Source organism: Rhinoderma darwinii, chromosome 5 (genome assembly GCF_050947455.1).
Source record: "Rhinoderma darwinii isolate aRhiDar2 chromosome 5, aRhiDar2.hap1, whole genome shotgun sequence".
NCBI classification, from domain to species: Eukaryota; Metazoa; Chordata; class Amphibia; order Anura; family Rhinodermatidae; genus Rhinoderma; species Rhinoderma darwinii.
This window is the reverse complement of record NC_134691.1, coordinates 330764849-330788435: the sequence shown is the minus strand read 5'-3', so window position 1 is coordinate 330788435 and position 23587 is coordinate 330764849. Positions and strand designations below refer to the sequence as shown.

Genomic DNA, 23587 nt, shown 5'->3' with positions numbered 1-23587 from the left:
TATATAGGAGGACACTTTTTAGGGTGTACGCACAAACCTTGTCTATTCAGTACCAACTGTAAACAACGTTTCAGCATGCAACTTTATACTAAATATCGGAAACATTGACATATTGTACATATTGTAGTCAATTTATTATATAAGGTAATTACATGATTACAATTGCCTAATATAACATTATTAGTGTCGTACCTGCCTACTATAGAAGCAGACTGTGATTCCTATGGGGTCCATGGTGGGGTGGGAATTTGGTGGGAATGGACTGCTTTCCCTGCTTGCCTTGACACATTGTTATTTTCAGCCACCACTAGGGGGAGCTCACTGCAAACAGATTGATACAGCTCCCAATGAGTTCATTACATGTTGTAAGATTAATATGCAGAGAGCTCCCCCTAGTGGTGGCTGCATGGAGCCAGAATTTTATCATTTATCAAGTGAGAAAATTAGAACTCTGTTATTATTAGTAATGCAAAGGCGAGGATTCTGCTAATAACATTAATAACTACTAATATAATAAACAAATAATATAACAAGTTCAGAATATTGCGGCTATATTACGACCTTATGAAACCTGCAATAAAATAACAGCGGATACAGAAAAGTGTAGATGAAGGCACAGCAGGTTGCATAGTCACATAGTTTGCAAGGCCGACATAAGAGATACGTCCATCCAGTTCATCCTATTATTCTGCATTGTTGATCCAGAGGAAGGAGCTCAGCCGTGACGAATCATATTTCTAGCATAATGGCAGAAATACAACACATAAACACTGAGCCCTCTGATTGGCTGTAGCAGTCACATGCTACGTGCATATAAACAATGACCGGGAGTATCGCCGGAGCGTTATCGCTGGGGGAAAGGAAAGGTAAGTATTGCTTTTTTTTTCCTTTTTTTTTTCTCATTTGCAGCCATAACCCCAATATTTTGAAAACCCGGACAACCCCGTTAGTGACCGCCAATACGCCTTTTAACGGCGGCCACTAATGGCCTTTATTCTGATGCATATGCCTTTTTATAAAATAAACAGAGCAGGGAGCTGTCAAATCTCCCTGCTCTCAGCTGCCAGAGGCATGACCTAGCAGGTGCCTGTCCGTGTTAAACGGACAGGCAGTAATACACTGCAATACAGAAGTATTACAGTGTATTATAATAGCGATCGGAGAATCGCATATTAAAGTCCCCTAGTGGGACTAGTAAAAAAAAAGTTTCATAAAGTTAATAAAAAAAAAATTTGAAAAAAAATGAAAAACCCAGCTTTTCCCCTTACAAACTGCTTTACTATTAAAAAACCAAAACAAAGTAAAAAAGTTACACATATTTGGTATCGCCGCGTCCGTAACGACCCCGACTATAAATCTATTACATTATTTAACCCGCAAGGTGAACGCTGTAAAAAATGTAATAAAAACCTATGGAAAAATTGCTGTTTATGTGAATCCTGACTTAGAAAAAATGTGATAAAAAGTGATCAAAAAGTCGCATCTACTCCAAAATGGTACCAATAAAAACTACAAGTCTTCCCACAAAAAAAAGCCCTCATACAACTGCATCGGCGGAGCAATAAAAAAGTTACGGCTCTTCAAATATGGAGACACAAAAACAAATCATTTTGAAAAAAAAGCGTTTTTCCTGTGTAAAAGTAGTAAAACATACAAAAACTATACAAATTTGGTATCGTTGCAATCGTAACAACCCGTTGAATAAAGTTATTGTGTTATTTATACAACACGGTAAACAGCGAAAATTTAAGATGCGAAAAAGAGTGGCGAAATTTCAGGTTTTTTTCTATTCCCCCCCCCCCCCCAAAAAAAAAGTTAATAAAAGTTAATCAATAAATAATATGTACCTCAAAATGGTGCTATTAAAAAGTACAACTTGTCCCGCAAAAAACAAGACCTTATACAGCTATGTCGACGCAAAAATAAAAAAGTTATAGCTCTTGGAATGCGACGATGGAAGAACGTAAAAAATGGCTTGATCATTAAGGTCTAAAATAGGCTGGTCATTAAGGGGTTAAGTACAAAAGAGTTGCCCCTCTCGTTGGGTGCTGCACCAGTCGGGACAGGCAATTATCTTTAGTGATTGACAGAAACCTGTTTACACAAGTTGTAGCTCCCGGTTCTTGTGCTGCTGTGATCAGAGATCCTCCCTCATCGTCTCCTCTAGTTCTCGTGTTATAAAGTTCAGTCGGGAAACCAGGGACAGCACTGCAGACATGGGGACGCTGCTCAAATTAGCCCTTGTTGGGGCGCTCCTGGCCCTGCTGGGGGAACGGATAATGAATTTCTGGTAAGTTATTGGCTTTGCAGTTCTTCACTAGCAGTTGTGTAACTTTGTGTGATTTCTTTGCAGTATATAGTGTTCGGTGTCCTGATTTTGAGCGTGGTGTTCCCTACATCAATATTATATGAGTTATATACATGACCGGACAGTATATAGGACTGTGTATAGGCATTAGAGACACTTGGCAAATATGTAAGAATGTATCAAGGACTGAGTGGAGTGGAGAGCGGTTACATAGAGCGTCTCTGGAGGACCTATCCTGTCCTGTATTACACAGACAACACATTGATATGAATGGACACTGTAATTTCTTCATTTCCCCTGTGGTGGCGCTGCAGAGAAATTAAACACTTACTGCCAGGTTTCCCCACAGATTACAGCTGATCGCCGGGTGTCCCAGCCGGGGAAGACTTTGTGATCAGGTTATCGTTAAGGGATCCTTCTAACAAGTAGGGACAGTCCAAAGTGGAGAACCCCTTTAATAAAACTCGCAGCCCAGTTAGTCACTAGATAAATGAATAGTTTATTGCAGGAAAAGAAAAAAAGACAAGGTAAAAAGATAAACAAGATAAAGTATAAAGAAAGCATCGGTGAAACAGCAAATGACTGAACTTGGCTCCAATCCCGGATGAGCGACGGTCATCAAAGCTGCACCACGGTCAGCAGAAAAACTCCTGCTGGGGGTTATAGTCCTTCACTTCTGATAGTTCCTTTATAGTAGAAAATAATCACTTGGTTCGGTATCAAGGATTCCGTCCGAACAAATCCTTTTCTGTACTTTTCTTGACGTATCCGTTAAACGTACACCATTATAGTCTATAGTGAAAGATGCCGCTGTCAGAGTAAGTTCACACGTAGCGTAAACACTGCGGATTTAATTGCGGAAAATCTGCAGCGTAATAGGGTAGCAGCAAAGTGGATGAGATTTGAGCAAATCTTTTTATCCCATGTGACCGCATGATCCCAGGAGCCCGGGCTGCACAGTCATCAGAGGGACGCGTCGCGATGACGGGTAAGTATAAGCAAATTTTTTTATTTTTTTTTTATCTGATGTTTTTTTCCGCAGTGGACATTTTGCCCAAAAAACTGCATCACAATTTGGTTTGTTTTTTCCAGCTGGAATTCCCTGCGGGGTCCAGGGCGGATACGCTATGTACTTTTATGCAGAGTATACGCCATGTGTGAACATAAGCATCCGTCAGCCATAGACTAAGGGCTTGTCCACAGGTAACGGTATTGCTGTGTATTTTCCATCCGGAATTGCGCAGCAGAATACAGTAGCAGCCAAGTTGGTGAGATTTAACAAATCTCATCCAGACGCTGCGTAAAATTTCCGAGCAGAAATTCACCTGCGTTGCGTATTTTTAGGTCAATTCTTGTTGCAGAATGTGAACTGCCTTGCTGAGTATTTCAGAGGAGACGTCACCATCCCCCAACATAGAGAAAAACGCAGCAAAATCCGCACCATTTTCTGCAGCAAATCCGTTACGTGTGGACAAACCCTAACATAACATCCATTCAACTTCTAGTCATGAAAAGCTTTTGAGAAGCCCATAACGTATACATTGCAGTGGCATCCGTCACCCATTGTACTGCAGGATCTTGGCTGGGACGTCATGTAGTCTCATCGCAGCAGGTGCAGAGGTAGCAGTGCACAGGTAGCAGTGGTATTTGTTCAATACCTTTGCTGCTTTCTGGTGATGGACGATCATGGTCTCTTTTAGACCTGGTGGAGGTTTTCTCTCCTTGACGGACAATCAGCTGCCAGCCCGGGAGTCAAATGAGGAAAGCGGCGAAGCTGAAGGCAATTATAACCGCAGCTAAAATTCTCATGCTGACATTGGCAGGCTTCCCGGGATGTCCAATGCCTCTGAGCAGGTGATAGGTTCATATCTTAGATCAGAAGAATCCACCTGGGGAAGGAACATAAACAGGTTTCTAAGCAGCAATGATCTACACAAGTCAAGTGCCACCCTGACCTGCAGCTATTACCTCCCCTCTCGCAGCCTCCACGGTCGTCACCTGCCCCGGGCACTATTGTTTATGTCAAGACTGGCGAAATCCAGAAGAACTTTACTTTCCCAGGCATGTCAACTCTCCCGATTCTACTGGGAGTCCCACTTTTTTAACGGCTATGTAAACCTTTGAAAATGTTGTGGTTTTTTTTAAAATAAAAATGTATCTGTGTGTTTGGTGCAACTTTCTAATTACGTTTTATTAAACATTATTTTGACTTTTTGAGATACAGCTGCTTTGTATCCTGTATATAGAGCAGCTGAATCTAGCGCTGAGACCTGAATCCGTCATGTCAGCAGCACTGACGGGTTCAGTGTCAGCGGGTCCTGCTTGTCTCTGACACGCAGGATCCACCTGTAATTTATCACATCTAAGTTCATAACAGGTGGATCTTGCGTGTCAGAGACAAGCAGGACCCGCTGACACTGAAACCGTCAGTCCCGCTGACGGATTCAGGTCTTAGTGCTAGATACAGAATACAAAGCAACTGTATCTCAAAAACTGAAAATAATTTTTAATAAAAAGTAATTAGAAAGTCGCACCAAACACACGCACCCGGGGAGGCTTAAAAAAATTTGGCCTGTATACTTGCCCTCTTTGCTCCCGGCTCCTGTTCCCCGTTCAGTGTCAGGACCAAGTGTAGCGGTGCTGCAGCTGAACAAGATCTGGGAGGGAGGAGGATGAGTATATAATCTGGTCAGGGGTGTGAATATTTTTTTGCTTTTGTCTAATCTCGGGAATGAATTAAGTTATAGGGTCTGAAATATATTTAGAGGACTGGTCTGGGGTCTCATATGAAAGGGGTTTTACGGAGACAAAAATTTGATGTCCATCCTCAGAATAGGCCATCAATATTTGATCAGTGGGGGTGTGACTTCACTCTTTAGGCTTCGTTCACATCTGCGTCGGGGCTTCGTTCATGGGTTCCGTCGGAGCTTTCCGTCAGGGGAACCCCTCAACGGAATCCAAACTGCAACAAACGGAAACCATAGGTTTCCGTTTGCATCAACATTGATACCAATGGTGACGGATCCGATGCAAATGGTTTCCATTTGTCACCATTGTGCAAGGGTTCAGTTATTTTGTCGGAATGAATAGCGCAGTCGACTATGGTATTAATTCCATCAAAACGACGGAACCCTTAAACAACGGTGACAAACGTAAACCATTTGCACCGGATCCGTCACCATTGCAATAAATGGTGATGCAAATGGAAACCTATGGTTTCCGTTTGGATTCCGTTCATGGGTTCCCCCGACGGAAAGCTCCGACGCAGATGTGAACGAAGCCTAACACTGCTCCATACTGTCAAACGCCGACACACTTGTAGCGCGAGAAGGCTGTAATACTGCGAACCGCCTCAACAAATATGTCAGCACTTTACATTATGGAGCAGCGTGAGCGATAAAGGGAAAGTCGCGGCCCCTTAAAAATAGCTGATCGTGGGGGTGCCGAGAATCGGACCCCCACCGATCAGATATTAATAGCCTAACCTAAGGATACGCCATCAATTTTATCTCTCTGGGTAGCCTCTTTAAAGAAGTATCCCCATCTAAAACATATTCACAGATATGTCATTCATGTCTGATAGATGGAGATCCCAGCGCTAGGACCAGTACCTTTCTCGAGCATGCGTGTCTCCCAACCCCGTCTGGTGAGGCTGATGCTGACTGTCGCATAAAGACAGAGACTAAGTGGAGGGGTGGCCGGGCTTACGGAAACAACATATTACAGCGAGATCGTCTGTTTCCGTAAGGGGAGGAGCTTACTGCATACTGTGTTATTACTGAGTTCAATACATAAGTCGTATGCAGTAAACTCTTAAGCTCCCTCTAGTGGTGGGTACAGGTAGCTCAAATTTTATCTTTTAGGGTATGTTCACACGTAGTCAACCAAAACGTCTGAAAATCCAGAGCTGTTTTCAAGGGAAAACAGACCCTGCTTTTCAGACGTTTTTTTACCAACTCGCATTTTTACCAACTCGTTTTTTTACCAACTCGTTTTTGGAGCTGTTTTCATTGGAGTCTATGAGAAAACAGCTCCAAAAACGTCCAAAGAAGTGTCCTGCACTTCTTTTGACGAGGCTGTATTTTTACGCGTCGTCGTTTGACAGCTGTCAAACGACGACGCGTAAATAACAGGTCGTCTGCACAGTACGTCGGCAAACCCATTCAAATGAATGGGCAGATGTTTGCCGACATATTGGAGCCGTATTTTCAGACGTAAAACGAGGCATAATACGCCTCGTATACGTCTGAAATTTGGCCGTGTGAACATACCCTTACCCGTATTCTTATACACAGGATTTGTAGCTCAGTATTAGAGAAACAAAATTCCAACTGTTATAAAGTAATATTATGAAATTATTTAGCACAGAATCTTAGACCTAAAATAATATAGTGTAAAAAAAAATGGAGCTTTACTTTAAATCAATGAATGTTTGAATTAATTGAATGTTAGTTTGACTGAGCTCGGGTTGTGATAAATTGGCCGAACATAAAAGATTTCCCTCTGGACTTTGATTTATCACTGTGATACCTTGGAGGGCCAGATGGTGGGCACTATATTTGGCAATCAGTTAAAGAGATTGTCCAGTATTATTCATTGTAAATATAAAATTCTGCAACTTTCTAATAACAATAAGTAATACGTTTGTTTCAATTCTGCACTATTTGAAATATTTTTGCTTGTTGTCAGTGAATGAAAAATGTTTTCTTTACATTCAGAATCAGAAAACAATCACAGATCTAGTTATACAACTGCAGTTTGTTACAGTGTATCAGTGTAGGCATGTGGCATGTATTCTATGTGTGAGTGCCACATGTGCATCATGTGTACAATGTGGTCAGTATGTGAATGGTGCAGTAGAGGGGCCCACACACACCTCATGCACAGGGTCCATGTAATTTAATGTTGGCACGTCTTGTTGGAGCACATGTACCACAGGTAAGAATTGTGCGGAGTTTTCTCCCACTAACAAAGTCATCCACAATACCCCCGGTTTTAGCTACTGTGCCCACCTAGTAACAGCCAGAGCCACGTTGCCAACAACAGCCAACAGCTCAAAGTAAGGGACATAACACTCAGAAGGTCCCAGCTCACGGATCTTACCTATGTAAACTTGTGACATATATCAAGTTTTTAAAAAAAAAAGAAATTCAACTGGAAGTTCACTTTAAGGGAATGTCTGTGATTTTGTTGGACAATACCTACTTATTAAAAGGATCCCTTGACGATAAGCTGATCTCATATTGTACCCCTGCTGGGACCGCAGCGATCAGCTGCAATCTGTGGGTAAAACCTAGCAGTAAGTGTTCAATTTCCCTGCAGCGCCACCACAGGGGAAATTAAGCATTACACTGTGTCCATTCATATCAATGTGTTGTGTGTGTAATACGAGACAGGACTGGTCCTCCAGAGCGAGAGACGCTCTTTGTAACCGTTCTCCACTCTGGTCAAGAGATGAGGATCCTGAACAGCACAGGTCACAGTAGCAGGCCCTGTGGGCACTGCACCTGGCACTGGGGATACTCTTGTTTACACCTGGGACATTTTAGCTAGCACAGAGTTTGGCAATGACACCCTCAACAATGAGATGATCAGTGGTTGAAGTCGTCGGTGAGCCCATTGGAACCAATGGGCCTTCTGTGTACAGACTAAAAGAAGATTTATGTAGGGATGGATAATACCCGGCCCAGGGGCGCAATATATGAGAAATACTAAATCCTCCTCTTTCCACATAGTTGTTGAACTCAACTTCAGGACATCTCAGTCCTGAGGCTTCATACAATATTGAGAGATGACATTGTGAAATGTGTACAAATGTCTACACAGAACTCTGGTCAAGGACGTCCGGGCCTGGTGTAAAGGTTTCTCTAATATTGCATAAGATAGTTGTGAGAAGAAAATCAATGGTGGATGGTCATAGACGCACAGGGTCATTACATTTAGAGGGCCATCATACTGGAATTCCTGATGCATGGGCCAATGATATTCAGGGACCACCCGTGTGTAGCCTGGATCGGGACATTACTGCTCATAAACAATTTGAGTCCCTGTGTGTTTAGGCGGGATGCAGTAGCGTAATCGGGTTGTGAACCGGTGCCGACACAGTCTATTTCAGACCTTGCTATTGACCTCCACCAGCCCTGACCTGTGCCCAATATCCCATCTGTGACCGATCCAATCCATTGCCGAATAAACCCTGTAAATTAACTGGTGATAAATGTAATATTGGTCACATCGGTGGGGCTTCTACCACTTGGCCCCCTTCCAACATGAGGGTCAATGAATGGGGTCCCAGTGATCAGACCCACATGGAACTAATAAATACATATATATATATATATATATATATATATATATATATATATCATTTTTGTCAATGCCGGTAACTGTCCGCAGTAGAATATGAAGCCAGAATGAAATAACATATATACATATATATCAAAGATCTGTGACAACACAGGAAATGAATGCAGAGCTGTAAATCAGACTTAAGTCCCACCCACATACAGCTGCTCGGCATTGTAAATACTGGGGGCAACACAACTCAGCAGTAACCAGCCCATAATAGGTGGATAATAATAGTAATAATAATTATAATGTTATTATTATTTTTATTACTATTATTATTACTATTATTTATATACTTAGTTGCCTTCTTCATTATTTTCTTCTCTTATTATACTATGTCACAATACAACAACATGATATATGTTATACTATTTGACCCCTAAAACAAGTAATCATTTACTACACAGTGGCCTTCGGATGGGTTGACCCCCAAAACATGGTGGGTGATTTTGTCAGTTGGGCAGCATTGTTGTGATGGTATCAGATATTTTTGGGTCACCCTGCTGCAACATTTTTGATGAAACATAAAGAAGTGGAACAGAATAGATGGACTGAATTTGCCAATTTTTGTGTAGATACTAAAATTAGAAATTTGATTTTTTGCTTTAATTTTTGCAGTCATAGATCCAAAATCTTCAACGAGGTAAAGCCTGTAGACCTCCCGAATTGTCAACTCTTGAAAGGGATCGGTAAGCAAGCTTGTTGTTTGACATACCTCCTAACGTATTGGCTGAGCTCCTATAATGCGGGGTGGATGGGGGGGCTCGTTTTCCTACATTAGATGACAGTAAAGTGCTTAGTATAAATGGCACACTTCCCAAAATGCAGATATCCAGCAGGGACAACTGGGAGATTTCAGCTCTGAAGCCTGCAGTATTGTAAATTCAGCTCTGGAGTATAATAGGGATCTATATGTTGTAAATTATGGAATTCACGCTAACCCCATGTTCTATTCTTTTCCTTCGCAGAGGCCGGTTCTGAAGATATCGAGATTCTTCCAAATGGTTTGGCCTTTATAAGTACTGTGGGTATTTACCATTATTTACATTTTTTTGATCGACGTCACAGGAAATGATGTCAGCAAGTAAAGGAATGATGTCAGCAAGTAAAGGAATGATGTCAGCGTGAAATTATTAATCCATATATATATAAAATTCTATAGTTGAGAAAACCCACCTAATAATCCACGCTCGAGTGATGGAGACTAGCGCGCATCTTACCCTGTGGTACACAGACCTCCTGGTTACTTCTGCCCTCAGGACTGGGGAAATACCAGTACAGATAAGAGCGCAGTGCAGTGGTGGTGGGGGGCATGGAGTTCCAGTGAAGTCAACTGCAACTGCCGAAACGTTTTCTCATTTTTCACGAGATTGTCACAGACAACGGACCTCAAAAGGGGTCGAATCTAATTAAAATATGTCTCCAAGTGGGCATTTCTGGGAGGTTTTGTGGGAGTTCCTGGGTGGATCGGGCTCAAAATGTCCCTTGTCCCATTATTCACAGTTTAGGAGGTACGCATATCAAACAGAAAAGTATGATCCCGACAATAGGATGGGCGCCTGCCGAATTGACAGTTTCCCTATCTCCCATTGACTTTAAAAAATTCTGTATGTCATTTTCTGATCATACGATCCCTCACTAGCCCCATCCCCCCCTCATGGGTGCTAACTGCAGTCACACCCGGATGAGGCTCATACTGATAAGAGCTCAGCTATGTCAGATTATTTATATATGTCTTATCTATAACCTTTGAATATTTAGAATATAGTGAAAAGTGCACGAAAATGCCCTAATCATCTTAAAACCTATGTCCACCTTGGCAATGCATTTTTTTAAGATTGCTTCAATGCCTTTAAAATAAAAAATGAAGCAACTTTGCAAAAAGTCTGGATTAAAAATGTCCTACCGTTTTGTGTATACAGCTCCAATGCAGACCTATGTGTCTTCATGGTAACAGACTACAAACAAATCCTGTGTAGTGTGATCCTGCAGTCATACTCCCTTCCATCTGTCCCGTACTTCTAGTTAATCAACAAAATGTATGTTAGCGAGAAGTAGGGGGTAGATGAAAGTTAGTGTGACTGCAGGATCAGACTACACAGGCTTTGTTTGCAGTCTGTTACCATGGAGACACATAGGTGTGTATAGTAGCTGTAGACACGAAACGGTCAGAGATTTTTTAATCAAGCCTGTTTGCAAAGTTACTTTATTTTTTATTAGATGCAATGTAACAATGAAAAAAAAAACAATGAAAAAAATTATTGCCTTGTAATTTAGACGTATCCCAGATGAACTTTAAAATATTTTTATGTTACACTTTGCAAAAGTAACCCCCTCCCACCTGTACTTAGGGTATGTTCAGACGTGGCGTAATTGTCCCTGATTTGCAAATCCAAACCAATTTAGAGAATATGGGATTTTAAAATATTAAAATATTCATTATTTTCAAGATCTCTGCTTGCTCCATGTAATTGGAAACATTTGTTTTTTACATCTAGAAGCTGTAAACCTGCACAGACATAATACTACTCACAGCTGAGGGTTTGTTACAATTCTATCTAGTCAATAAAATCCTCTGTGAATTAAATAGCCTGGACTCATTTTACCTGCACTGATATTGTGTAACAACTCAGGACAGGACAGACGTTTGTGCTGCTGATGTATTTAGCCCACAAAGCATTGTCTAGAAACTTGGTTATAAAAAATAATAGGACTATATAGGTTTTCAGCCTCCAGATGTAAGCAAGAATGTTTCTATTCACTGACAGCAAGCAGCAATCTTTCAAAATAGTGAATTTGAAACACAAAGTATGTGAAAGTTGCTGAACTTTTAATGTATTATGAATAAACTTTATTTACACAAAAATAACCCGCAAATTACATGGTCACCTATTCATTTGAATGGCCGGCATGTAATTCCACATTTACCCTGTAGTGGCCGCTGTGAGGAACAATATAAAACTGATGGCAACGTTCCTTGGCGGTAAAGTGCTGGGAGATACTCGAGCCGGACCTGTGGCAACCTGCTGACCACCAGACCGACCTCAATTAAAAAAAGTATTGGCGAAATGAGACAACCCCTTAAGGGTATATTCACACGCTGCAGACGTCTTGCAGAAATGTCTGTGACTGTCGCATTCATCTGGGTGAGGTTTGCATAAATCCATGCACATGCTGCAGAAACAACCGCATTCACATGTACGGGACATATTCTCAGTTGCAGAAAAGTTTGCTAAAAATCTGCCGCATGTGAACATCCCCTTAAAGTCACCGTTGTGGGTGGCGGGGGAGGGGCACTTTATGAAATATATATTTTACTGATTACTTGCACATTTTTTTTAAGGGTCTGAAGTATCCAATGCTTGTGAACTTTGCACCTGATGAACCGGGACAAATACTCATTTTAGACCTGAAAGACGACAGCCTCAGTCCATCTCCCCTCCGCATCAGCAAAGGGTTTGATTCGTCTTCCTTCAACCCTCATGGAATAAGCACGTACATTGATGAGAAGGGTAAGGCGTTAAGAACCGCTTCCTTCCTGCATTGCTGAGATACACTGCCATTGCCAGGGGGGGGGGGGCTTAGCTTCATCAAGCGAAACGCGTTACACAGCGCCCACTGAATTAATGTATGTAATATACAACTGGCTGCGTTCCTCCAGAAAAATGAGCCACTCTTTGCAGCCTCTCTCTGTTAGACCCAGTAGTCCGCTATGAATAAATGTATTATAATATAATGGGATTTAAGGGCTTTTTCCGTGTCAGGATCCTGACCCAGAACAGAGAGCGGCTACAAAGAGCGTTTCTCAGTCTGGAGGACCCAACACCTATGTGCATTGCATGGACAAGCTATAGATTTCAATTAGAACTGTGTAATGCTTTATTTCTCCTGTGGGGGCACTGCAGGGAAATTGAACGCTTGCTGTTAGGTTCCTCCACAGATTACAGCTGAATACCGAGGGTCTTACCAGCAGGACACCCTGTAATCAGCTTATTATGAGGGACTTTTCTTACAAAAATGAATTGTCCAAAGCGGAGAACCCCTTTAACATCCTTCAGTGACATGGTTGTCCAAACTGGACAATCAATCACTTTACCTTCATGATTTAGAGGATCAATCAGCTCTCCTGACATGTCCGTTTTAGTAAATACTTGCATTTCCCATAAAATAACAATTCTGGAGCAATGTTGCGTTGTGTCATTCCTCTGTTATCTCTCCTGGAAATATATGAATTGAGTATTACCATTCCTCTGGTCAATAGGGTGTGTCTCTACAGTGTGACAGGGTCAGCACTGATTGGACAAGGAAAATGGTAACGCTATTGTTAATTTATTCATACATTTCCAGGAGGAACAACTGAGGATCGACACAACAAAGATTTCTAAGAAAGGATGCTTCAAACTTGTTAGTTCATGGGGCGTACAAGTACTGTACTTACTACAATAGACATGCCAGGAAAACTCATAGATCTACTTTAATATGTTCAAAATTGCAAATGTAATCACGTACATATGTGTAGAGAAGAGATATTCTGCAGGCCGGAGCCCCTATAGAAAGATATCACACTGTCTGCTCCAGCTGTTAAACACATTTTAAAGGTCACGCATATAAAGGCGAGTACAAGAATTTTAATCATTATACCATAGGCCACATATTGATGTCCCATATCTTAAGGCGGCCAATCAAATACTGGAAACTAGCCAGGGTAAAGTTAAGCTGAGGGGAAAAACTGAGGGCCTCATGTAAAAAAACTAGTGCAGACAAAAAGTGGAGCAGCTGCCAACAGCAACCAGTTTTACAGCTTAAATGTTCTATCCAGCGCTGGGGGGAAAAAAAAATTAAAGGGTGTGTATACTTTTGCAACCATTTTTCCATTGCTCCAGTGCATTTAAAATAACAAAAACGAAAACAATTTTGAAAATAGTCTTCATTAGAAATATGTTCTTTTTGTTGCGAACCTACAGACAGTTGAAGAGGAAGCAGATGAAAGAGAATAGATGACTGCAGGATCAGACTACACAGAGTCTATTTGTAGTCTGTAACCATGGAGACACATAGATCTGCATAGGAACTGAATAAAATAAAACAACCATATTTTTAATCAAAACTATTTGCAAAATTGCTTAATTTTATATATTAGACATGGTCGGTTGCTAATTTTATTTGCTCCCAGGTCTGCGTCCTACCAGAAGAAATGTATAAAGTCCCTTTAGTGCCCCCTTCTGATCTCCATCAGGTGTTGTCATGGGGATCCTTGAACGCAAATCATCCTCCACATCTATTTGCACATACAGTATATAAATACATATATACATAGATATTGTTGCATTCAGTGATATGTGGCCACACGTTTATCAAAGCATGATCCAATCAGAGCTCAGTTTTAGGTTCTGAAACTGCTCAAGAAAAATGAAAGCTACACTGTGATTGGTTGCTATGGGCCAGTTTTTCCTCTAGACCGTTTTTAAAAATGAGGTCCAAGGTGTCCATGGCAACACTTCACCTGACAGAAATCAGAAGGGAACATGTTGTCATCAGATTCTCTCAGTAGTGCAGCCTCAGGCTTTAGGCCTGGAATTTCATGTGATCTTATCTTATCCTAGTGTAACGTTTAAAGGAAATGGCTTTTCATTATTTTAATGTTTTTTTGCATAAATTCCTTCTGGAAAGTCTAAATTAAAGAGGTTTTCCTCGGCAGAGATGAAGCTCCTGCGCCCACTGCAAAATCAGTAACTTGTCCCCCACCTACATGTTATTTATAATACTGGTGTCTCCCTATGTCACTGAGGGGCCTATGGGTCCCCTCGGCACCAGAGCCGGGTTTGCCTATACCTCTGCACCCTCTACAGCTCTTTTCCTCGGTGGTCAGTCCTATTGTGTTAGTATGTAGGAGTGATGCGTATGATGACATCACTTCAAGTGATTGGAACAGCCAATCACAACCCGCTGTGGGGCGACATCATTGTCATTAGACGCCATGATCACAAGATACATGTCACCATGGCCCACTTGCCAACAGTCCCGATTTTGGTTGATCAATTCTGCAAGCTGGACAATAAAGGGCGGAGTTTATGCAAATTCATACGAAAAAGGGGCGTTTCTGGGCATTAATGGCAGAATGGTGGGAGGGCTTAAAACGTCCCGATCTTGGCTATTTTATGGATTTATTTATTGGATGTTTTTCACTTCAGCATACTGCGTATATATCAACACAAACCCCATGTGCCCCTTTAAGCTGTTATTCTTATGTTTGTAAATTCTCTGTGTCTCCCCCTTCATTTTCAGATGACTCGGTTTATCTCTTTGTGGTGAATCATCCTCAGTTACAATCCATTATTGAGATATTTCGATTTGTAGAGGAAGAAAACGCTCTTATCCATCTGAAATCAGTTAAACACGAACTTCTCAACAGGTACAAGAACCATTAAATCTACATTTCCCCTCTAATAGCTTTATATTTCTTCCTCTTAAAGGAAACCTACCAGGTGAGATTTATAAAAGACTTTTAAGTGCAAAACAAAAGTGTGAAAACCATTTTTTAATATCTTACTTCTAGGCTGAGATATGAGCGCTGGAAGTTACAGGCCCAAAGCCTGAGGCTGCACTACTGAGAGATTTTGAAGTCCAATCTCCATCTATAGAGTTGGGATGATGCTGGAGCTTTGTCATTTGCAGCCATCGATCCACTAAATAAATTACCAATTCACCCCCCACTGAGATACATTTGGTGATTCGGCAACGTAAAGAGAATAAAAGTCGATTGTATTTTGTTGGCTCGGAGAATTAATGAATAGGCTTGACGTGTGCACTTTAACACTAACAGCTAGTTCACACAAAGTTTTTTGGCGCTGTTTTTGACGCGGAACCCGCACCAAAAAGCGGACAAAATCACTTCCCATTGATTTCAATGGGAGGCGGAGGCGTTTTTTATCCCGTTAGTGGCAGGGAAAGCGTATTTCTCTGCGTTTTTTGCCCGCGGAGCTCAATGGCCACAGCCGGAAAACGCTGAAAACGCTGCAAGAGAGTGCAAGCAAGTCAAAATCTGCCTCAAAATTCCAGCCTGCAAAAAAGCTCAGTGTGAACAGGGCCTAAGGTTGCACAGGATTTAAAAAATAAAATAAAAAAAATAAAGAAGGATTTGCTTTTCCCCCAAAAAAACAGCCCCACTCTTGTCCATAGTTTGTGTCAGGTATCGCCAGTATGTAAGTGAATGGGGCTGAGCTGCAATACCAAACATAGCCTGTAAACAAGAGGGGTGCTATTTTTGAAAAAAAAAAGGCAATTTTTCCTTTTTCTAATACGTGACAACCCCTCTAATTTCGCTTTACATTTTTTTCTTCCTTTAGTGTGAATGACATTGTTGCCGTTGGGCCTGAGAGCTTCTACGCCAGCAACGATTATTACTTTACCCATCTCTACATGAAAGTTGTGGAACTTTTCCTTGGATTATCGTGGACCAGTCTTGTATATTACAGCCCTGGTGACGTCAGACAAGTGGCCACAGGATTGTACAGTGGTAATGGGATCACCATTTCTAATGACAAAAAGTAAGTGGTCCCCCCTCTGAGCAGTTTAGGAAAAAAAGACAATTAAAGGCTGAAATCCCACCACTAGGGGGAGCTCACTGTTTATGAATTTATTAATGAGAGCTGAAAAATCCCTATGCAGTGAACTCCCCCTAGTGGCAGCTGCAGAAAGAGAATTTTATCATGTTAATGTGCGAAGGGGAAAATGATGATTTGGGGCTGTTTATCGAAAAATCTGAGTCCTAAAAATGCTGGACCTATTTATTAAATAGAATTAAATTATAAGTACAATTTTCTGTCTGAAACCGCCGCTAACCCCTGAACCATCCTAAACAATATAACATTATTATATAAAATATATTTACAATGAATGATTAAATGTTAACCACTAAAGCACCATAGACCTCCAGGTATATTAGATATTAACACATATTGACCATTTATAATGTATACCAATATTAACCCCTTCTTCGCCTTAGGCTGGGTTCACACGAGCATGTTACGTCCTTAATGGACGGAACGTATTTTGGCTGCAAGTCCCGGACCGAACACACTGCAGGGAGCCGGGCTCCTAGCATCATAGTTATGTACGATGCTAGGAGTCCCTGCCTCTCTGCAGGACAACTGTCCCATACTGTAATCATGTTTTCAGTACGGGACAATAGTTCCATGGAGAAGCAGGGACTCCTAGTGTCATACATAAGTATGATGCTAGGAGCCCGGCTCCCTGCAGTGTGTTCGGCCGGGACTTGCGGCCGAAATACGTTCCGTCCATTACGGACCGAACATGCTCGTGTGAACCCAGCCTTAGGGTATGTTCACACGAGGGCGTCCGTAACGGCTGAAATTACGGGGATGTTTCAGCCTGAAAACATCCCCGTAATTTCAGCCGTAACGGCATGTGCAGGCTCTTGAACGCCGCGTCCATTACGGGCGTAATTGGCGCTGCTATTCATTGGAGTCAATGAATAACGGCTCCAATTACGGCCAAAGAAGTGACAGGTCACTTCTTTGGCGCAGGCGTCTATTTACGCGCCGTCATTTGACAGCGGCGCGTAAATTACGCCTCGTGTGAACAGACAAACGTCTATCCATTGCTTTCAATGGGCAGATGTTTGTCAGCGCTATTGAGGCGCTATTTTCGGACGTAATTCGGGGCAAAAACGCCAGAATTACGTCCGTAAATAGGCCGTGTGAACATACCCTCAGACTACATAACTGCTCTAGACCACCAGAAAAAAACTATCACCTGCTCCAAAAACTCCCAAGGGTTTGATGCAATTTATGTAGAAAATTGATAAAGTCTTTATAATTAGGGGCATTTACCAACACACCAGGAAAACCCCCTTTGGAAATCCTGCGTTTGCCCCTGATCTCCGACTAGATCTCATTTTGAATCCGTCATGGAAATCCTGGTGGAAGACAAAACATACACACCATACTTTATTTTCTTACACCACGCCATGGAGGCGGCTCCTGTAGAATCTATGGGGCACTGCAATGGATCCGTTGACCCAGCTCAGACTGGCCCAATCCCTCTGCCCCAGTGTGTCCTATCCCATTGAGCTGCATTCAAAGTGTGATTTACCACAAGAGCACCACCAAGCTAGCAGGGGGTAAGGTTCTGCAACTTTTTCAATGCTTATCCATTGTTGTAACAGATGCACCCCAAAAAATGAAAAGCGTGCACAACTTGTATCATACAAACTCATATCGCCCTCCTTATCCAGACACCTGGCTCCAGTCTAATTCGACCTGAAACTCAACCTTCAACTTGGGATGGACGTCTGACAAGTAAACCCATATCCTCGTGTCTGAGGTCATGCTATAGAATTGTACCTGAGGATTCGTACGCCCTGTACATGCCCACTACATCTCCGGCACAAAATATACGAGTCCACATTACAGTTGCGGACCAGGTTAACCTCCCCCCCCCCCCCCCTTAGACAAGATTCGGATCACCCCACCTTCAATCTATACAGTAGATGTGCATGAGAACATATCATTAGTACGGTCTAATATGTCATCTGAGATATAATCCATGGAGAATTGGCCCTAGAGGCTCCAAAGTCTCCTACACATGGGGTTGTCTTCTGCTGGAGCTTTGTGGCCCTGTTCTAGTAGAGAACTATTATTGTGTCAGAACAAGGGGCTCCGGAGGATCCTCTATTGGGCCAGTCCCACTCTGATTGCTAATTTGAATAAGAAGAGCCAGAGGAATCCAATAAACTACATCAACGCTGGGTTCCTGATAAAAAGAAATTGCAGAATCCTCATCTCTAGCTTTGATCTAAATTCATTCTTGACCAATTGCAAGAGGATGAACTTTACAGGTTAAAGACGGCCATACCAGGGAGTGCTCAAGATATGTTGCCCAGGGGGAGAGGGCGTCCGGAACTAGACTCCCCCTCCTGCTTCTTGGCATAGTTTGCCTGAAGTGGCCACTAGGTGGAGTTTACCAGATAAAGTTTTCAACAGCTCTCACTGAGTTAATACTTGCGGCATGCAGGGATCTCAGTGGTGACCGCAGGGAGGTCAGTGGTGACCGCAGGGAGGTCAGTGGTGACCGCAGGGAGCTCAGTGGTGACCGCAGGGAGGTCAGTGGTGACCGCAGGGAGGTCAGTGGTGACCGCAGGGAGCTCAGTGGTGACCGCAGGGAGGTCAGTGGTGACCGCAGGGAGCTCTGTGGTGACCGCAGGGAGGTCAGTGGTGACCGCAGGGATGTCTGTGGTAACCGCAGGGAGCTCTGTGGTAACTGCAGGGAGGTCAGTGGTGACTGCAGGGAGCTCTGTGGTGACTGCAGGGAGCTCTGTGGTGACTGCAGGGAGGTCAGTGGTGACTGCAGGGAGGTCAGTGGTGACTGCAGGGAGGTCAGTGGTAACTGCAGGGAGCTCAGTGGTGACTGCAGGGAGGTCAGTGGTGACTGCAGGGAGCTCTGTGGTGACTGCAGGGAGGTCAGTGGTGACTGCAGGGAGGTCAGTGGTGACTGCAGGGAGGTCAGTGGTGACTGCAGGGAGCTCTTTGGTGACTGCAGGGAGCTCTGTGGTGACTGCAGGGAGGTTAGTGGTGACTGCAGGGAGCTCAGTGGTGACTGCAGGGAGCTCAGTGGTGACTGCAGGGAGGTCAGTGGTGACTGCAGGGAGCTCAGTGGTGACTGCAGGGAGGTCAGTGGTGACTGCAGGGAGCTCTGTGGTGACTGCAGGGAGCTCTGTGGTGACTGCAGGGAGGTCAGTGGTGACTGCAGGGAGGTCAGTGGTGACTGCAGGGAGCTCAGTGGTGACTGCAGGGAGCTCAGTGGTGACTGCAGGGAGCTCTGTGGTGACTGCAGGGAGGTCAGTGGTGACTGCAGGGAGGTCAGTGGTGACTGCAGGGAGGTCAGTGGTGACTGCAGGGAGCTCTTTGGTGACTGCAGGGAGCTCAGTGGTGACTGCAGGGAGTTCAGTGGTGACTGCAGGGAGCTCAGTGGTGACTGCAGGGAGGTCAGTGGTGACTGCAGGGAGGTCAGTGGTGACTGCAGGGAGGTCAGTGGTGACTGCAGGGAGGTCAGTGGTGACCGCAGGGAGCTCAGTGGTGACTGCAGGGAGTTCAGTGGTGACTGCAGGGAGTCAGAGTTTTACCATGTAACTTTGGCTGTGTAAAAAGAACGGGAGATTGTAAACTCTGTATTTATAAAACAAAATGAGCGCCGGCTCCTATAAAATATATATTCTGTAATTAAACAGTACAGAGTTGGTGACCTAAAAATGTAATAAAACTTTGTGTGGTCTGATACCAATTCTGGGTTTTAGTGGGTAACTGTGATACACCCCAGAGGCAAAATTCTGATCCTGCAGTGTATTCCTTTCCATCTATCTCCTAAATCTATGTGCAGGTACCCAGGTAGGTCATCAGGAATAAGAGAGCAGATAGTACGGCCGCAGGACAGTTCAGTCAATGATTTATTGTGACATTTGTGTCTTGTAGATATATCTATGCTGCTGATCTCACACGTCATACAATTAATGTCTATGAAAAGAATAAAGATTGGTCTCTCTCCCCAATAAAGGTAAAAATGTAGTGTTAGAGGATCTGTCACTAGTTTAGTAATGCACAATCCCCTCGCTGATCTACTAGGCGCTGTCACACTGATCATACTAGTGAAAATTGTGCCCCAAAGCTTTTATTATTTTAAAAGTTATGAGCTTTTTTCTAAATATGTAAATGAGCCTTTACTAGACAAGTGGGAGGTAACAACAGCGATTCTTCTGAGGCGGAGCCTCCTCACAGCCTCTGACGCTGTCCAATCAGAATGAAGCTGCTTCACACAGTGTGAGAGACTGAGGCTAGAGGGAAGGGGGATCACTTCAAATAGCCATATCTCGGGCTGTGGACCACCCAGAACAGCGGTTCTGGTGGCATCTAATCTTTCATCTGACACCAGGATCGCAGTTCTAGCTGTGAAACAACCAGATATACCACCAGTTGAATACACAATCGGGAATGGAAGCTGTATACTAGATGATCACACTGTGTTGCTGGGCAGGGAAGGGGGAGAAGCTGTATGCTGATTGGACAGCGTCATACAGAAAACATTACACCGCCCAGAGTGAAAAGAAAGTCACATCCTATTTGGCTATTAGAGCCAAATTAGCATATTTAGAAAAATGCTCATAACTTTGCAAATAATAAACGTCTTTGAAAAAGAAAATCCCACTGTAGTTATCAGCATCATAGCGCCGATCAGATTAGTTAGGAGATAGGGAATCAATAAACTGGTGACAGATCCTCTTTAAAGTTCAAATTTGATCTGTCTATCTATCTATCTATCTATCTATCTATCTATCTATCTATCTATCTATCTATCTATCTATCTATCTACCTCATATCTATCTACCTCATATCTATCTATCTATCTATCTATCTATCTATCTATCTATCTATCTATCTATCTATCTATCTATCTATCATCTTTTCACCTCTCATAGTTGTGGATATAAATCTCTATGCTGTATATACTTTTTTTTTTTTTTTACAACGTTTTTTCCCCCATGTCCATACAAGGCGGTCAATTTAGATACGCTTGTGGATAATCTGTCAGTGGACCCAGTGACTGGAGATATTTGGACCGGAGGTCATCCAAATTTATACAAACTCTTCATATACAACACAGAAGATCTCCCCTGCTCAGAGGTCAGTTATCATATATTCTATTATCTAACTACTGCGTTTCGCTTACCATGCAGTTACATGTACTCAAATGGTGGTCACCTAGACAGGAAGTCAAGTAGTTGCTAGGCAACCTGAATGGTCACAGCCTGTAAAATACACTAAGAAGGGGAAACGGCAATTATTGTGGACTGGCAGCTCTTATGGGAAGCGAGTGGCAGATGAGCGGCTGCCTCACATCTCTGAGGCCCCATAACTGAGCCAGACATGAGGTCCTCTAACAGAACCGGACACTGCCCCATGAGATCACCCCATTACAGAACAAGCCAAAGTGCTCTAAAAACAAAGCTAGCCGCAGAGCTTAATAACAGAATCAACCTCAGGGCCAACATAGCGGAGCCAGCTACAGATGCTCCATGACAGAGCCAGCCAAAGTGCCCCCATAATATAGCCAACCAAAGTGACCCATAAAAGAGCCAGACACAGTTTCCCGATAGCAGAGTCCGCTACAGTGCTCTGGACAAAGATCTAGCCGCTAAGCCCAATAACAGAACCAGCCTCAGTGCCCCCATAGCAGAGCCAGCTACAGATGCTCCATAACAGCCAACCACAGTATCCCATAACAAAGGCAGCAATAGTGCCCCCCGACAGCAAAGCAAGCTACAGATGATGTCACTGATTCCAGGCTGGTCCCTAGGTTTGGTGCCGGAGACAGGGAACATATGACATCAGATGACAGGAGGAGCCATCAGCATATCTTGGGCTTTATGGGGTCTCGTGTTCCATTTTTATTTGGGGTCTATTTATTTTGTGCACTTCTCACTTTTTCCTAATTTTTTTTCCATGTCAGGTCATCCGTGTACAGAATATTCACTCAGATAATCCCATCATCTCCAGAGTCTATGTGAACAATGGGTCAGTGATTCAGGGGTCATCCTGTGCATCCGTATACGAGGGGCAGCTACTTGTGGGTACCGTATTCCACCGAGCCCTGCGCTGTCAGCTGGAGTAATGCTCCTCACATTGTGGGTCGTGAAACGCTCCTCGAATGGCAAAAACTGGATTATTACTCCGAGAACTTTTTAGAAAATACAAAACAAAATAAAGGCTCCATTACCTAAAACCCCAAAAATTATTTTTGCTTTTTGTAAATTTGGGTGAATCTAATAAAATAACAAAATGTTATCTATTCCGCTCCTATAATCCCCAACTCACCTGCTTAAAGTTGGGGGAGGGGCTACAGATAGCGGTGTACAGATAGTCCACTTGGCTTTTTGATTAAGGGTATGTTCACACGATGAGAGGCATTTACGTGTGAAAAGACAGACTGTTTACAGCTGCCTCGTTTCACACGTAAATGCTCCTCCTCGTAATATACGAGGCATCTGTGACGCTCGTATATCTTGAGCTGCTCTTCATTGAGTTCAATGAAGAACCGTTTAAATTACGTGGCAAAGAAGTGCCCTGCTATCATTTCAATATGGAGAACTGAGGGGGTGCTGGGATGGCATTCAGAATACTGACAGTCCCTCTTGTCCCTACATTGACAGAAAGCAGATGTTGTAAATTATGTATGACTTCTATCTCTCTTGCCACTTGTCATAGATGCAGAATTGAGAATTGTAGATTATGATATAGGCACAGATATTGCTGTAGGTACAGATAGTACCGCCTCTCTGTCATTTATATAGGCAGATAGCTCGCCTCCATATAAAAGATGTAGCTTCACATAGTTCTATCTTCCTCTATATATTATGTACACATAGATGTAGGTAGATAGTACTGCCTCCTTGTCTTTGCTGGTAAACGATGTAGGCACAGATAGTACTGTCTCTCCTTGTATATGATGTAAGTAGATAGTACTGCCTGTTTCTTTCTGTAAATGATGAGGATACAGATAGTCTTGTCTCCCTGCAACTAACGTAGGCTCAGATAGTACTGCTCCCGTCTATGATGTATGAACAGATAATATTGCTCCCGTCTATCCCTGTATATGATGTAGCCACAAATCGCAATGCCTTCCTGTAAATGGTGTACAGATTGTACTGCCTCTCTCTGTAAATGTATGCACCGTCAATAATGGAGGTACAGATAGTACTGCTTCCCTGTAAATAATGTAGACAGATAGTACTGCCTCCCTGTGAATACAGTAGGTACAGATAGTGCTGCCTCTTTGTAAATAAATAAAGTAGGTAGATAGTACTGCCTCCTTGTCTTTACCTGTAAACGATGTAGGCACAGATAGTACTTCCTCTGTGTC

The 23587-nt window shown here is 42.9% G+C and overlaps 1 protein-coding gene across 1 annotated transcript; it reads left to right on the top strand.

Annotated features, from left to right (window-relative positions):
* Positions 1 to 2161: 2161 nt before the first annotated feature.
* Positions 2162 to 22450, top strand: LOC142652179 (serum paraoxonase/arylesterase 2-like). The gene is made up of 9 exons (XM_075827735.1): positions 2162 to 2290; positions 9275 to 9345; positions 9625 to 9680; positions 12000 to 12168; positions 14942 to 15068; positions 16003 to 16203; positions 20146 to 20227; positions 21223 to 21351; positions 22178 to 22450. The coding sequence occupies exons 1-9, from the start codon at positions 2217 to 2219 to the stop codon at positions 22337 to 22339; spliced, it is 1071 nt and encodes a 356-aa protein (XP_075683850.1). The 5' UTR covers positions 2162 to 2216; the 3' UTR covers positions 22340 to 22450.
* The last annotated feature ends 1137 nt before the right edge of the window (positions 22451 to 23587 follow it).

What these genes read in the sequence shown, in the direction of transcription:
- LOC142652179 (XM_075827735.1), top strand. Translation starts at nt 2,217, where the DNA reads ATGGGGACGCTGCTCAAATTAGCCCTTGTTGGGGCGCTCCTGGCCCTG. An exon ending in GGTCTCTCTCCCCAATAAAG is followed by an intron (nt 20,228 to 21,222) that starts GTAAAAATGTAG and finishes TGTCCATACAAG; the next exon opens with GCGGTCAATTTAGATACGCT. An exon ending in AAGATCTCCCCTGCTCAGAG is followed by an intron (nt 21,352 to 22,177) that starts GTCAGTTATCAT and finishes TTTCCATGTCAG; the next exon opens with GTCATCCGTGTACAGAATAT.